Here is a 17,428-nt window from a genome sequence, read left to right as displayed (position 1 = left end):
AAGTGTTGATAAAGTGGGATTTGATGATCTCATAGCAGTGGCTTTGAATGAGCTCTGTCCTCTGGGATAAAATGCCATGTAGTCTAGTGAAAGTCAACCAACATTTTTGAGAAGCATGTCATCTGCAACTTGAGGGTTAAAGAGAAGTCAAGCAAGAGACCAGCATGAAGTAGAGAGGAAGTATGCTGCCTTCTTGCTTGACTTACTCTTCAACCCTGAGGATGGAGATGATGTGTCCCTACAAAACATTGGTTGATTTTCATCACATAACATGGTATGGTATCCCAGAAAATATGTTATTTAAGTTAGCTGGTGACAGCTGTAGTACAGATTGGAGCCTCTGATCCAACCAGCATCGTTTTTCTTCATTATAAAACCGAAGTAAATGAGGTAACATTTGTTGTGTTCCACAGAACCCCACTGACATTGTCTCTATGAATGAGGCTCTACTAGTCCGTTTTCGTTCAGATGACACGATAATAAACAAAGGATTTTCAGCAGCATATGTTGCTACAGATCCTATGGGAAGTGAAGAGATAGCAGATAGAATAGCTCAAGAGGAAGAAGATAGTCAAGACGGCTAATGGTTTTAGTCAGAACGAATAAAACAAGTACAGGCTAGGTACACATAAGGATGGCAAATTGTCCGATTGAAATGTGTTAATTGGACGCAAAGGATTGGCTCTCTTGATATATATCATGAACTGATGGAAATACTAAAGCTTTAAAAGATCTCATATATTATTATCTTGAAGGAATATTCCAAGACTGGTGTAGTGCCCAAGATTGAGTGATGTACTTGAGTACTCCATCAAGAAATTAAAGTTGCATGTAATATAGCATCTTCAGAGCTCTGAAAGTAACTAGCAAGGAATTTCTCTGAAGATAATGAGTGTTGTTTATTGTCACTGCCCTTCAGATGTTTAGGGTTCCTCAGGCTGCTCATGCCAGGACATATCAGTAAATAACATTCTTAAGATCATGACATGTTGGAATTAATGACAAACCATGATACTTGCCTGTATTCAGGGTGCACTTTTTACCATTGTTCATTCATCATAATCAGGATCTGTCTATAATAAATATCATTCATTCAAATAATTTTTCTTTAATAACAAATTTAGATGATATCCTTGACTTTATGCCAGTCACCAATCAAATGAACAGGTTTGTTGTTCTGACCTACAAATCCCTCATCTTAGCAGATGCATGACCATGTAACAATATTGCATTGCTGGTATAATGTGACCTACATCTTTCTTTCCTGCACATGCAAAATAAAGGATATAAACATTTAAAAGTGACAGTGACCTTATGTAAGCAACCATTAATTGGGTTTGGTTTCACAGTGGAGGGTTCAAGAATTTCTGAAGTAACTTAGTTAATATTCTTTCCTTGTAATTGCAAGATAATGATCATATCATGTTACTTCCCCTGAAGATAAGAGGTATCAGACACGACAAAAATATTTTATGTATTATACAACATTAAAACACTGGCTGTTCAAGAAACAGGCAAGTTTTATGTGTTCCACAGCATCTTGAATTCATATGATTATGAGACATAATTATATAAACATGATGAAGGCATCAACAAAAGTATGTGACATTATTTTCATAGCATTCAGTGGATAGATAACTGTGCAAGTAATTTGGATGTCAGTTAAAAATGGTATTGTATTTGTAACATTTTAATATGCAGGAGACTATGTAAGTGAGCATTGTATCAACTGCTGGACATGATTGAACACCATTCACCTGTTTGCTGCTCAAAAGGGCTGGTTATTCACCATTCCTACTCTATATCAGGCTGTCCACAAATTACTCAACTTCTTGCATCAAATTATAGCATGTGTCATGTGAAATAAATTTCAACCATTTAACAGAGAATATTGCAAATTATTTTTGTATACTTTAAAATAATTTCTTTGCCAGTCAGTATGTGTGGGTGGTAAAGGAATCAAGATAAAGTTATCCCTGTGCTTAATTAATTAAGCACTATGCCATTAAGACATATGGGGGAGTGGAGGCATAGTTTCAACATTCTTGACGTCTGCAATAGATGGAGGTGAGCGCTCAGCTTTATGCCCCAGCCACCATACCCCCAAGAAAATTGCTCCCAGTGCCCATTGAGCAGGAGGCTGGATTGACCCCAGAGCCCATCTGGATGCTATGGAGAGAAAAAATCACTTGCCCCTGCTGAGATTCAAACCCTGACCATCCAGCCCATAACCCCATCACTATACCAACTGAACTATCCTGACTCTTTTATGTGTGGTTGGTACCAAAATAAATGAATGCCCAACTATTGAAGGTGGGGCGACAATGAATTAGAATGTTTCTTTTTCAGTACACAAAGAATGATCAGGTGTTTGAAGCCATCCTGTCACTATTGTGAACTCCGGAATAATATCTTTCACCTCTACTGAAAATTCCAATTGCAATATATTCCTAATGTAAGATGCCACCACACAAGCCAACAATAAGTATAAGCAAGCATTCTTCTAGCTGTTACAGAAACCACCCCTTATCTGTCTTATAAGAGGATGTGAAGGTTTGGCACCAGGTGATAACACACTGGATCAGCTAACATGAGTTGGCATTTCCCCTCCTTCCTTGGAGACACTGCAGATATAATTTCTACTTCACATGGTGGATAATATTCAAGAGTCAGTCTTACAGTATGACAACCAGACCAAACTTGAGAACATTCAGTCAGGGCTGTCACAAGTGTAAATGATACCACAGACTGAGAGAAATTCCACCCCCCACCCCCACCCTCCAATTTTCTTAGAACTTCATCGGAATTAATAACACACAACTCCCAGATACTGTAATAAGAACCACCATGGGTGATATAATTCTTAAAACAAGAGTCACAGGAACAGTTACTACAATATAGTTATCATCTTGTTAAAGCTGTCATTGTGTCACTGTCAGTTTGAGATTACATATTTAGAAAACAATGTTAGTGCTTGGTGTCCACAATTATATTTACATTGTAAATGTTCAGATCACTGCCAGTTAATGATTGTATTGTGAACAAAATGCAGCAGAAATTAAGCTTCATTTAACAAAAAACCAAAATGTAAGGGAACAATGTGCCTCCATAATCAGCTGTTTGGTTCAACAATGGTGTTGCTCCAGCTTGGCCTACCCTTTCCTTACGACTCTACATAGTATTAAACATAGAATAATCAATATTTGAAACAATATATTTATATCGGCAGTAAGTGAGCATCAAGGCCTGCATGGTATGAAAAAAAATAACTACTTAATTCCATGGAGTTGAACATTTCATGAGATGCCAATAGTTGCTTAGCTACTTTATAAAATTCCTAGCATTTTATAGAAGCCAAAAGTTCATTACCACTTAACAGAGGTCATTATTATCTATGCACTGTTTACATTACACGTACATTAAACACAAAAGTACTGTCTAATGCATCCAGTTTTTTAATAAAATAATCATGAAGCCCAGCATGTTTCAGCCATATACTGCCATCTTCAATGGAGGTCCAATTATAAAAAGAAATTTTACATAAGACTTACAAGCATGATTGATAACATATATGCATAAAACATTACTGACATTAAGGTTTGCATAATATAAGAAGCCAATGAACTACAGAAGTGAAATCATGTATTCTGTGGTGTAATTTGGAAGATGGTGCCAGGATCATTCAAATCTCTCTTGGAATCTATTTGACTGTATTCTTAGGTAGTGCACAGTGGTTGAAGGATTTTCAGGAGGCTTGCAAACAACCTCATATTTTTCAGCATTTATTATGACAGAAGATCACTTGTGAGGCCTACACATAATGGGAGGAGACACTGAGTGGATTTTAGGTGAATTGGATGTGAAGAATTGGCTCAGGATAAGATCCAGTGATGGGTTCTTGTTAACATATAATAAGCCCTCAGGTTTCACAAAAGGTAAGAGATTTCATGATTAGCTGAGTGACTACTAGCTTCTCAAAAGAACTACATCCCATACAGTTATCGTTTCTCTGTATGGGTCTATAGTCCTTTGGACCTTGGCTGTTTTTCTGTTTCTTAATCCTGTACACAGTCGGTAGGACTCCTTGGACAGGGGGCCAGCCCATCGCAAGGCTGCTACCTACACACAGAAACAGCACAAACACATCCACGCCTCGAGTGGGATTCAAACTCGTACCCCAGCATTTGAGCTGGCAAAGAAAGTTCATGCCTTAGGTATCCTCACTGATTTGATTCAGACAATGGTGGAAAGTCGTTTGACATTTCCCTTCCATCTATTTTGAGAGACACAGAGTTATAGTTATACTGCACAGCAGTTATCCCTGGTTTTTAGTTAAAAGCCATGCAATGAAGACATGTGGGAAGTGACCTTCTTGCAAGATGAATGACGTAAGAGTTCAGGATACCGAAGAATCCATACTTTTTACAAGTCAAATAATCAAAAGAAGAGATGAAAGTTGCGAAAGATGTAAAGTGTTAAAAAACCAACTTCTCAGTGCCCAAAAGGAACTGAAGACAGCGAAATTAATTATAGATTTACTCCTAGAAGACGTGAAAAATCCGACTGAGGCCGATACTAACCTTATACGAAATAATGAAGATAGATCAAAGTCACCTTTTCATGAAGGAAATTGGACTCAAAAACCAATAAGCTTGCATCCAAACACGTTGGTAAAGTTTAATGACCACAGTGAAATATATTTTGAAACACACAATCGTTTTGATGTCTTATCTAACCTCAATGATGACGCTGAATTAACAAATGCTAGAGGAGCTGCTCCAGATATCACCCATATTGGAGTAAGTCAAATAAGTGTGAACAAATACAAACAAAACGAGGATTCTCATATGATAAATAAAATTCCAGTGATAGTAAATGGTATGGTTATGTCTTGTAATAACAAAGTGCAGATTGGTGATATGTTACCCATTAACAAGAATAAATCAAATCAGAAACAAAATCACAAAGATGAAGCTTGTGGTGCTGCAAAAGAAAAGCCTAGGAAACACAAAGTTTTGTTACTTGGGGATAGTCAAGTAAGAGGTTGTGCAGACCTATTAAGACAGAATTTAAATAGTTTGGTGTCAGTGGTTTAGTAAAGTCGGGTGCTAAAACCATTGATATACTAGCCACTAATATTGAGAAAAACATGTCAGAGAATGATGTTATAGTGGTATATACTGACTCTAATGATATTAGTAAAAACAGTGCAAAAGAAGGCCTAAGTTATATAATTAACTTTGTAAGGAGGAACAGTCATACCAACATCATGGTTATGGAGGTACTACACAGACATGATTTAGTGGACTGGTCATCTGTTAACAAAGAGGTTAAGTCATTCAATAGACATCTAGCCAAAAGGCTGAAATTGTATAAACATGTATCATTTATAAGAGTAAACCTGAATAGGCAGCACTTCACACGACATGGTCTGCACACAAATAGCAAAGGAAAAAGGGAAATGTGTCAGCAGGTAGCAGAATTGATTAAACAGAAGCTCGGAGCAGTAGTTAATGCTATCCCATTAAAATACAAAGAAGACACTGTCCATGATGAGGTTGCAGTAAACCATGGAGGAAAAGAGGAGAAGACATCAGCAGACCCATCTCCCAACAATATGGCAGAATTGGTTCAACAAAAGCTCGGAGCAGTAGTATATGCTCTCCCATTAAAGTACAAAGAAGACACTGTCCACGATGAGGCTGCAGTAAACCATGGGAAAGAAGAGGAGAGGACTTCAGCAGACCCATCTCCCAACTGTATGGCACCATCTACAGGAGCACTCCCATTAAAGTACAAAGAAGACACTGTCCACGATGAGGCTGCAGTAAACCATGGGAAAGAAGAGGAGAGGACTTCAGCAGACACATCTCCCAACTGTATGGCACCATCTACAGGAGCTCAACAACAGGAAGTACGCATGTCAACTAGAAGGAGGAGGCCCCCAGTAAAGTTAAGTAAAGATTTTTTATAGATCAATATAGTGCTGGTACCCTCAAACATATTAATAAAATAAGTACCAATATTAAAATATTTCATCAAAATGTACAAAGTTTAAACAACAAAAGGCTAAGTTTAGAAGTCCTACTAACTGATAAAGCATTAAATTTGGATGTCTTATGCATTACAGAACATTGGTTGAGAGAAGATCAAACTGATTATTATAATTTTAAAAACTATTCCCTTGTTTCAAAATTTTGTAGGAAAAACAAACGGCATGGAGGTTCGTGTATTTATATTAAATCAAATCTAGAAGCAAAGCCCTATAATCTGTTTGAAAGCATGATCCAAGAAGAACACTTCGAGGCCAGTATGGTTGAACTTACCAAGTTTAATACAATTATTATTTGTATCTACAGAACTCCTAATAGTAATATTAACACATTTATTGAAATCCTGGATACTATAATAAATAATATAATAAGCAAAAGGAAGAGCATTATTATTGTAGGTGATTTCAACATAGATTTCTTGGGTAGCAATGTAAATCCTCAATTACAGACAATGTTAAATTCATACGGTCTACAAGCAATAGTTGATGTCCCAACAAGAATAGGACTTAGAAGTCAAACAGCGATAGATCAAATAATATTAAATAAATACTTATGGGATTACAACTTTAAGGTAATTGCAACAGGATTCTCTGATCATTTTGCACAAATATTACAAGTGCAGATGCAGCATATAAATAAAAAGAGGCAAGCTGCAGTTAAAGAAGAATTCAGGACAGTTAGACTTTGTACTGAAGAGAATGTTCAATACCTAAACTACCTATTGGAGGAGGAGTCTTGGGAACTTGTTTTTAGGCAAACTTCAGTTAATGATGCATATAATGAATTTTTAGGTACTTTCCAGTATTATTATAACATAGCTATGCCTAAAAAGTGGGTAAGAACTAATCAACTAGGAAATAAATGGGTTACCTCAGGTATAAGGGTATCAAGCACCAGGCTCAGGTTTCTAAATAGATTAATGAAAGAAAGAAACATATAAGAAGAGGTTAAAAAATATTATTATCGGTATAAGAAAATTTACAACAGAGTAATTAGCGAGGCCAAGAAATTATCTAATAACATACGGATAAATACAGCAGGAAACAAATCTAAAGCTATGTGGGACATAATTAAACAGGAGTTAGGCAAACATAAAAAAGAAACTAGGAATATTGAAATAAATGTAAATGGGACAAATACACAGGATCCAAAAGTCATAGCTAATGTCTTTAATGACTATTATACCAGCATTGCTCACGATATCTTGAATAGAAATCCACTACAAAAAAATATTGAAGTTAATGTCAATGCAAAAAAATATAACAGTGGCAGTATGTTTTTAAATCCAACTACAGAAGTAGAAGTGGCAGGCATAATAAAAAAATTGAATAACAAAAAATCAACCGGTGTAGATGAAATCTCAGATTATATTATTAAGAAGTGTTATCCTAAGATAACACATGCTTTGACATACATAATAAACTTGTCATTCTCAACTGGATATTTTCCAGACCAGTTAAAAATTGCAAAAGTGAAACCATTGTACAAAAAAGGACTTGATACAGAAGTTGGGAATTATAGACCAATTTCGCTGATCTGTTTTCTCAAAAATAATTGAAAAAATCATGCAGACAAGACTCTTATCATTTCTAAAAAACCATAGTATAATTAGTGATAAACAGCATGGCTTCTGTAAAGGGAAATCAACGAATACTGCAATTGCAGAGTTTCTTAAAAGGGTTTATAAATCTGTGGACGAGAGGGAAATAAGTATAGGGTTATTCTTGGATCTGTCAAAAGCATTTGACTTAGTAGATCATAATATTTTGCTTAGAAAAATGGCAGAAATAGGAATACGAGGGGCTGCACAAAATTGGTTTCAATCATATTTAGAAAACAGGGAACAAACAGTGGAAATTACCTATAGACATAAAGAAACTAATGAAATTACTAATTGTCTATCGCAAAAGAAACCAATAAGATATGGTGTTCCACAGGGTTCTGTTCTTGGACCAATGTTATTTTTGATATATATTAACGACCTAGAATCTAGCTTAGAACATGGAAAGCCAACACTTTTTGCAGATGACACTACTATTCTTATAACAGGAAATAGTATAGACAGTGTCCAGAGTAAAGTAGAGGAAACAGTAAAAAAACTTTCAGAATGGTTTGAAAGGAACAGATTAATCATTAATAAAGAGAAGACAATAGCAATATCCTTTCACCAGCTTCAAAATCTACATTTTCAATGCCCTCCAATAAAGTTTCATGATACATCCATTAAATATTCAGAATATTCAAAATTTCTGGGAGTTTGGCTAGATAAGAATTTAAGGTGGTCTATGCACACCCAGGAACTAGCAAAAAAGTTATGTAAAATATGCTTTGGTCTAAGAGTAGTAAAAAGAGTATCAGGGCTGGAGTCTGTTAGGACTCTATATTATGCCTACTTTCATTCTTTGTTATCATATGGAATATTATTTTGGGGCAACTCACCAAATGCTAAATTGATTTTTAAGTTGCAAAAGAGAGCTATTAGAGCTATGATGCAAATTCAGAAAACTACTAGTTGTAAACAGTATTTTAATTATTTAAATATATTGCCCCTACCATGCTTGTATATTTATGAAACGCTGGTATACACAAAATCAAACTTGAAGACTCTTGCAACCAATTCAGAAATACATTCATATAATACAAGGGGAAAAGATGACCTATATATTGTTTCATGTAATACCAGTTTATGCAAAGACAATTTTATTAATACTGGACTTCGTATGTACAATCATTTACCATATTACATTAAGGAGATACCAGCTCTATACAGATTCAAGAAAGCTTTGAAAAATTTCCTGTTTGATCATTGCTTTTACAGTGTAGACGAATGTCTTACTTCTTTAGAAAAGAGTTCTAGTTAGACTAAATTATATATTCCAAGATTCAAAGAATCAGTTAGCCTCATAGTATTGAATAATACAAGTCATAAGAACGCTTACCGCTCAGTTCATTTATTATTTTTACAGTGTAGGTGAGTATTTTATTTGTTAGAAAAGAGTTTTAGTCAGTCTAAATTATATATACCAAGAATAAATTAGCCTCATAGTGTTGGATAATATAAGTCATGAGAACGCTTACTGCTCAGTTCAATTCTCTCTCCAGGAAATAACACTTCGTGACTGCTTCTGGGAATTATCTGCCTAGTGCCATCTTAAAGAAGATTCAAGACCACAGAAACTGACCACAGACCACTTCAAGATTGCTAAATTATTATAGTCATTTATTATTATATTGTCATATTGAATTGAATGGCCGCGCCACAGCTTAAGTGGTTAGTCGCTGGCTTCCCACCGCTGCGATCTAGTCATGTGGGATTTGTGATGGACAAAGTGGCGCTGGGGCAGGTTTTCCCCGAGTACTTCGGTTTCCCCTGCCAATCCTCATTCCATCAAATCTCCATAGGCATTACCACCAGTAAAGGTACAATAGGACATATGGAGGATTTAAGACCACAGAAACTGTTTTCAAGACTAATTATACTATCTCTGTATTACTATATTATTATTATTATTATTATCATTTATTATAATTTGGCATACTATTTCTGTATTATTATATTCTTATTACTATTTAGTATTAGTATTAATATTAATCTTTGACTTGTCCCATATCATGTATAATATTATTCATGGATGAAATAAAATTGAATTGAAATAAGAGTTTTGTCATTGTTAATCTTGGCACTAGATGGAGGTGGGTGGTAGCCTCATGCACCTGCTGCTTTACCTCCAGAGAAACAACCCTGTCATCCACTGTACAGGAAGCTGGGTGAGCCCCACAGCCAATAGACTTTTTGTATTAACATTTCCCAGTGCATTTTTAAAAAAAATCAAAATTGAAAAAATTAACTCTTAATTAATTAAGCAGCATGCCATGAAGATATATGAAGGAGTGGAGGTATAGCTCCACCATTCTTAACCTCAGTACTAGATTGAGGTGAGTGGTTGGCTCCACGCTCTGGCTGATTTACCCGAAAATAAACTTCCCTTGGTACCCATCCTATAGGAAGATGGGTGAGCCAAAGGGCCGGTGTGAACGTTATGGAGAAGAGTAAATCTCTTGCCCTAGCCAGGGACAGAACCCCAGTTCCTTGGTCCGCCAACCTGCAGCCCAGTTGCTATACCGCCAGCCATGCTGGCCAAAAAATTACAATTTTTACACAAAGTTCACCTCTGTTTCAATACAGATATTTACAACTCTAGGCCGGTCCGTAAAAGCCGTAAAAGCGGCTTAAATATATGTGAAAATAATTCCCCGCAATGAAGAAAATCCTTCGGCGAATATGGTGACACCGTGCAGCTGTTCAGCCGTTTAGTCTTGAAGGTGGATACTAAGATTTTAGAGGAATACGTTGCTCGTATCTTCAAGGACTCTTATATAAGTCATCATAAATTGTTTTAATTTAACCTAACATCCGTCCAGTCCCTCATTATCACGAAATACTCATGAAGTCCTCTTCGCAATGTGAACTCGGGCAAACTGCAGTGCTACTTCCGATGGGCTGAAAACTCCTAGTAATTATTTGCGCTGACGGAAATACTGGTAAAACCCACAAATATTTTGAAAAAAATTGAGTTCATTTTGCCACCCCATTCGAATGTTACACTAAATATTTCAGTCACACCTCCGTTTCCGACCAACAGATTATAACAAACGAAAACTTCGCGCGTTAACAGTTTAGAACTGAAACCACTGAGGCCATATGCATAGGAATTGCCATAAAGAACCCTCTGGCGGAAGAAATGTTATTTGTATGCAGAACTGCACATTCAAGTGGGAAAAGGTAATCTCAATTTGAAAGTGGTGTTGAATGTCTGGAATTTTCTTTCACGCCTTCGAATTTACATGCTCAATACACAAGCATCTAAATGCAGAGCAGTTCACTTGTAAGAACTGATTGATGTTAATTGTTGTGAAGCTCGTTTTAATTATGCATTCAGTAATGTATATTTAGATGTAAAACAGTAGGTGACGTCTTGTTCTGTAATATAGTTATCATTTTGCAGTAAAATTATGATAACACTGAGCTCATGATAAGTTGGAAACACAACGTTTGTAGTCTTTACGAAGTATCTTGATAATGAGGATGAGTTTGCTATTTCATTTTTAGGTTAGATAATATCAGTTTAAGTGCATGTTGGTAGTGTATTGGTTTTCACTTTCCCCTCCAGGAAAATTTATGGTGGAAAGATCAAAATTCCAGTGCCGAGTGGATGGGAGATTTTCCTTTACAGTCTGAATCTGATATGTTTTGCTGGGGTAATACTGTGAACGGAGAGTTGGGGCTTGGTGGTATTGAGGAAGAACATATTTTGTTACCACGGGAACTGAATTTTAACAAAACAACAAACATAAAAGAAGGTGAGTTTAATGGATTATGTACACACACACACACGCGCATATAATAAACCTATGGTACAACAAATGTGGTGCCAGCTCGGAAAGACCAACCATTCCACTCATCAAAGAGTAGACCTCATTTCAGAACACATAAGTGATCTTGGAATGAGCAAAAATGGGCCATGATGGGACTCGAAACAAAGTATGACTGTGTTGGCAAAGACCAACAGCAAATTAGTGCTCTGCTTTCCCTGATTTTGTTAACTATATGGGAATTATCACGTGTATTAGTGACTATAGATGGGGTTTTGATTGGTGAATAGATTTATTAACACCTTACACAATCAACTGTTACAAGCAATACAGCACTATCACTGATTTACACAATTTACAGTGCACTGTTACACACACACACACACACACACACACATACACACTAGTTGGCAATGAAATTAAAAGAGTCTGACAATTTTCTAAATCTCACACTAAGTGTTCACAAGCTGACTTCTAATTCTTTTTCAACTACTGCTTCCCATGGCTATATCCTACCCACAGCTGATTCATTTCTTGTACTCTGTTGTACTCCTACAGCCCTGGTTCCAGAATTTGACTGTCTTATATTTCCTTGGCACGGACCACACAACACAGAAAACCTATGTACCACACAGAAAACCCCCCGTCTTTTGTCAGAATGCAGGTGTATTGGCTTGCTGCCCATTACCGGGCATGGTGCAGACTACATAGAAAACTCCGCTTCTAATCCCCCTTCTGTTGTTGCATGCACTGCCCAGAAATGGGTCTACATGTCACAATATCTTGAACTTCACTTCAGTTCCATTTTTCTATATGCTTTCAGTTGCTTGTGGCAGTTACCACACTGTCATTGTGACACGAAATGGTGAAGTTTATACATGTGGAAGTAATGATCATGGTCAGTTGGGTCATGAGAAACCTTGCAAGAAACCGGGTAAGTATTTATAGACAGTATTTAATTTATTTACTTCATGACCATGGTAGATTTTCTGACTTAAAAAAAAAGTCTTATTTATAAGAAATTGCCAGGGAGCATAGATATAAATGAAACTCACTTATGTACACAATTCCAGAATTTAATTTTGTAACGGTACAGGATGCAAGCCGTAATTGGGTTATTCAACAAGTTGTCAGAACTTTGTTTTCATAAAATTACAAGTCAGTGCTCACAGGAAGAGTTATTTTCTTTGTAAACTGACAAGCATTTGTATTATGTGTACAAAAAAGGTAAAGTTGCCCCTGTTCTTAATTAACCTTTAAGTGCCGAAGTGCCCCGTTTGTGCCAGTCATGAGTAAGGTCGTCGTGGCCAAAGTACCCAGTTTTGGCCACTCAGGCATGTAAACTCCGCTAGGGGAAGCGCGCGCACACGCCGCTAGTAGAAGCGCATGCACAGTCCTAAATATTTATTTTTAAATGTAGTAATTACCAGACAGACTTGAGTAAAACCCTAATAGAGGAATTAAAATAATACCTAACTGAACAACAGCAAATAAAAATATACGTATGAGTTATGCCAAAACTTATCCACGATCCAGTAATTTTATTGCAGATTCTGCAGATAGGTATGTTAAAAATATATTGTAAAATTTGATGTACATACCTTTTTTGTTGTTACCTGCTTGATGTATATACAGTTTCAAATAAAACTACAGTATTCAATTTCACTACGAACGCACACAAAACAGATCGCGCTCTGTATCTCAGCCACGATGCAGCTGTCTGTTCACTCAAACAGAAGGGGCAGTAAGCTTTTGCAGCTCTAACGGAAGGTTTTAGCACTGAAGAAGGGACCCCTCTAGCTTTCTCTTGAATAGCCATTCTTTCATTCTTCTGACCTTCAGTCAAAGATTCGAAAATCCGAAGGGTGTAAGCAGTGCTAGCAGAAGACCAAATGATATTATTGCTTCCATCTGTTTTATGACACCAGGGACTGCTAAAATTTGTCAAGTGTTTCAAACAGAAATGAATTTATAATGCAGAACAACTCTGTGAAGAACTGGGAAACCATTTTTGCAGTATGCATCAAAATTAAAACACAAAAAATTGAAAATAGATTATAATACTTTGTATTAAAAATTTCAAATCTTCCGTTATAATATGCGACACTATGTTCTTTTCGGATATATACACATTTAATTCCATCCATTTATCATAAAAATTGAGCTAGATACAGCATTTTTAAACACAACGCTTAAAATTGATTAATCGCCTAACAGGAATGGACATTTAAACACAAGGGAGCAACGGGCATTTAAACGAGCACCCGCAGCGGGCATTTAAATAAACTCCGGCCAGCTCAAGTTTACCACTATTTCGAAGTCCAGCGTTTAAAGGTTAATAAGCATTCTGCTATGAAAGGGTATGGGGGATTGGATGTATAGATCCATGTTTTCTTGACCTCAGCACTAGCTGGAGGTGAGTGGTCAGCTTCACGCCCCGGCTGCTTTACCCCTGGGGAAAGAGTCCCTGGTACCCATAGGATAGGAGGTTGGGTGGACCCCAGAACCACTCTGGACAACATGGAGGGGAGACAATCATTGGTTTATATTTCCTATTCATACATTTTTCTTTTGTTATATGTGTTATTCATCAGCACATATCATAAGTTGTAAAGGTAAAGTTGTCCCTGTGCTTAACTAATTAAGCACTCCACCATGAAGGTGTATGGGGGAGTGGATGTATAGATCCACATTTTCTTGACCTCAGCACTAGCTGGAGGTAAGTGGTCAGCTTCACACCCTGGCCGCTTTATCCGTGGGGAAAGAGACCCCAGTACCCATTGGATAGGAGGTTGGGTGGAACCCACAGCCAGTCTGTACAACGTGGAGAAGAGAGAATTCTTGACTGTACCAGGCCTCAAGGGAGCCGGGATAGTGCAGTCAGTATAGCAACTGGCTACAGACTGGACGACCAAGGGGCCAGAGTTCAAGTCCCAGTAAGGTCAAGAATTTTCTCTTCTCCACATTGTCCAGACCAGCTGTGAGGTCCACCCAACCTCTTGGCTAATGGGTACTGATTAAAGTGTAAGATCTGAGTCTTTCATGACAGACTATGAAGACTATTGTCTTCTGGGATGTAGTTCAGTAGGTAGGTACCAATGTTTTTGAGAAATCTGCAGGCTCTCTTTTGAAGGTAGAGTGCAGAGTAAAACTGTCAGTGATAGCGTGAAAGGGTTACATGTACTGGGATTGAGAGAAAGTTAATGGGAACATAATTAAGTAGGAATCTGTGGCCAAGGCCAGTGTGACAGGACAGATAAATCGGCTTCTTGGGGGAGGGGCATTATTTTAANCCCCCCATGCTCTTTATTATATGAGCTGATCTTTGTATCATATTGTGACCATTAATTTGGAAATAATCTAAACATTTATCCAGTGATGTAAATAAAAATATTCATGAATTATGACACTAATGACCATTTTTTGTTAAAATGTCTGGAAATTTTTTACCATGAAGTGACAAGAGTTTTGAGGAAGTTGATACATTTCTATCTGGAGTGACTGGGATATTTAGCCATATGCCACTCCTGCCTGTAGTTTCTTAGAGGCCTGAAGATTGGAAGAAGACGGTAACGTGAAGTAAGGAAAAGAGTAAAGACATGATAAATGAAATAAATTAAAGTGAAATAAAACATAACTAATAAAAATGGAAGAAGGAAATCTTGCTAGGTAAAGGAGGCAAAAAGACAAAATGAAACTGTACAAATTAAAAATAAGGATAAAATAAAAGTACTGAAGGGAACAAAATATACAGGAAAAGAATAGGTAGAAGGGAAGGAAGAGGAACAGAAGCCCACAGGAGGCACTGGAAAGGGCAGTTGATCCAGAAACCGTGTTGCATATGTTATTTTCATTTCTACATGGATTGAATGATAAGTAAGAATCAGTGTTCAATCTAACCCTGCTTTATTAAGACTAACTGGTTTAGTCTCATTAGGAATATTAAATCTCTTGAGAACATTGTTCAAATATTGAGTTTGGGTCAACCTTATAGTTTTCTTTGCCCTATCTCTGTTCACTGCCATTCCTAGACATTAACCGGTCCCAAATCCTTGACTTTAAAACACTGTTGCAATTTTCTTTTTAAATTCTCAATTTCAACATTGTCGTTATGAAATACGAAGAAGTCGTCAACATACAATGCTATATTAATTATAGAATTACCCTTTTGTTTGGTATAAATACATGGTTCAGAACAACTTTGCTTATACCCTAGGCTTTTCAGAACCTCTGTTGTTTTCTTATTCAATGACCTAGTGGCTTGTTTTAGTCTGTAAACTGTTTTTTTTAACTTGCAAACTTTATTAGACTACCCCTGTTTTGCAAAACAGTCTTATTTCTGGTCATATGGTGTGAAGCACCAGAGTCTATTACCCAAGCATCATCCTTAATTTTAACATGATAGGCAGATACCACATACATGGATTTTTTACTGTTCTAATTTTTCCATTTATTTTCATTATACCTTTGATCGGATCCTCCTTTATTGTCATCAGTACTATTAACTGATTCAGAAGACTGTTTGCCCTTAAATTTTTGGTTGTGTTGATTGTTGTGATTATTATTCTTTGCCTTATCCTTATCTTTAAACCAACAGTTTTTGTTTATATGGCCTAGCTTACCATAAATTTGTCTCCGAAACGTTGTAGTTTTTTGTCTTATATATACCAGACAATGGATAAATTCAAAGTAACCCTTATAGTTCAGTAGAGCATACACCATCGTCAGAATCCTTTCAAGTCTATATGTATGGAAGTATTTTACTGAAATTCATGCTTTTATATATGTATAATCAGAGATGCTGACTGTGTAATTAGATAAGCTACAGCTATACTAAATAATCATTTGCCTGCTATGTCTTTTTCTTCTTCTTGTTCATTACAGGAAAGGTGGATAGTTTATCACAGTACCTGATAATAAGAGCATCATGTGGGGCTTGTCATACTCTGACAATTAGCGAATGGGGTCAAGTCTTCGGCTGGGGTTCTGATTCACATGGGCAGCTGGGTAAGTTAAGGTCATTCAGGGCTGGAATTAAATGTGTTCATACTCTGAGCTGTGTGAAGCTTGAGGTAACTCGTAAGAAATAAGAAATGTATGTAATATTTTACTGGGAAATAACCTGGGGCTTAAGCTTGTTCATGATCATGATGAAGCTGCAACAAGAAACTGATAATTGAACTAAATATGACAAGTTATTTATAATTTCTTTGTCATTTATTTTACCATAATGTGAACAATTAAGAGCTTTAAAAATATATAAAACAAAGACATTCATTTACTTTAAAGAGGCCATTGTGATATATGGCCTCAAGCTATAGGATATTCATGATTCTGGAATTAGACTGGTGTGAATATATATATATATATATATATATATATTGTCACATGTAGGGTGGTATGCAAGATGAGAATGGCGAGTTCTAGTTCAGATGGTTGGATTTATTAACACTTTGGTTACAGCCGCTCTTACCCACATTCAGTACAGCTCCAGTACTTAGAGCTGACAGTCCTCCGACGCGGAGTAGGAGAAGTATTGGTAGTGGCGGGGGATCAAGTACAGGCGTTCTCAAAAGGAAACAACTTCTTACCTAATTGTGTTGCATAGTGATGGTGGTTTATTTCCTTGATGTTCAGACATCCGATGTTAAGTTTTAAGTGCCTAATGGCAGACTATTATGCACTATACACTATTATACACTTTTCACCATTATATACATGAAGAGTTTATTTACATATTACACGGGTCTATTCTAAAGGGGCAACACCGGCAATGTCCACATAGATATCATCTCCACATGCCTGTCCTTCCTCATTGTAATGCCGCTAAGGTTACGTACATGTAGATATAGTTTTGGGGTAAAATTGGAATAATAGTAGTTAGACTATAAGATTAAGAAGTAGCCGTGATGAAACGGCCCAGGAAGTTTAGGTCTACAAAGAATTGTAACAGGGAATGCCTGAGTAATTAGAATGCTAACCCGGCAGTGTAATAGCGCTGA

The 17,428-nt window shown here is 36.7% G+C and overlaps 3 protein-coding genes across 15 annotated transcripts in view; all 3 read left to right on the top strand.

Moving 5' to 3' along the window:
• Positions 1-1,889, top strand: part of LOC111870596 (tolloid-like protein 1) — a 181,436-nt gene extending 179,547 nt beyond the window's left edge. For all 10 annotated transcript variants that reach the window (XM_023863013.2, XM_023863014.2, XM_033753912.1 and 7 more), the window contains exon 20: positions 414-1,889. In XM_023863013.2, the coding sequence (XP_023718781.1) occupies positions 414-584 (171 nt within the window). In that variant the 3' untranslated portion in view covers positions 585-1,889. The remainder of the gene's footprint in view (positions 1-413) is intronic.
• Positions 1,890-4,104: 2,215 nt separating this feature from the next.
• LOC111870598 lies at positions 4,105-7,113 on the top strand. 3 transcript variants are annotated; one of them, XM_023863017.2, is made up of 2 exons: positions 4,105-5,368; positions 5,399-7,113. In XM_023863017.2, exons 1-2 carry the CDS (start codon positions 5,150-5,152, stop codon positions 5,972-5,974), a joined length of 795 nt encoding a protein of 264 aa, XP_023718785.1. In that variant the 5' UTR covers positions 4,105-5,149; the 3' UTR covers positions 5,975-7,113. The 3 variants fall into 3 exon arrangements, with proteins under 3 accessions (XP_023718785.1, XP_033609806.1, XP_033609807.1); XM_033753915.1 differs by having other exon boundaries at positions 4,105-5,673; positions 5,794-7,113; XM_033753916.1 differs by having other exon boundaries at positions 4,105-5,746; positions 5,867-7,113.
• A 2,819-nt stretch (positions 7,114-9,932) lies between these two features.
• Positions 9,933-17,428, top strand: part of LOC111870592 (probable E3 ubiquitin-protein ligase HERC4) — a 100,140-nt gene continuing 92,644 nt past the window's right edge. The window contains exons 1-4 of one of the 2 annotated variants that reach the window (XM_023862994.2): positions 9,933-10,836; positions 11,225-11,414; positions 12,250-12,360; positions 16,311-16,433. In XM_023862994.2, the coding sequence (XP_023718762.1) occupies positions 10,756-10,836; positions 11,225-11,414; positions 12,250-12,360; positions 16,311-16,433 (505 nt within the window). In that variant the 5' untranslated portion in view covers positions 9,933-10,755. The other variant, XM_023862995.2, reaches the window with a different exon arrangement.

This window comes from Cryptotermes secundus, unplaced genomic scaffold (genome assembly GCF_002891405.2).
Source record: "Cryptotermes secundus unplaced genomic scaffold, Csec_1.0 scaffold296, whole genome shotgun sequence".
In the NCBI taxonomy this organism is placed as follows: Eukaryota; Metazoa; Arthropoda; class Insecta; order Blattodea; family Kalotermitidae; genus Cryptotermes; species Cryptotermes secundus.
Note: the sequence above shows the minus strand (reverse complement) of the source record. Positions and strands in the feature narration are given on the sequence as shown.

Excerpts from the sequence above, each read along its gene's own strand:
- LOC111870598 (XM_023863017.2), top strand. The coding sequence starts at position 5,150 with ATGTCAGAGAATGATGTTATAGTGGTATATACTGACTCTAATGATATT. Across the intron at positions 5,369-5,398 it reads ATCTAGCCAAAAGGCTGAAA|AACCTGAATAGGCAGCACTT; the intron begins TTGTATAAACAT and ends TTTATAAGAGTA.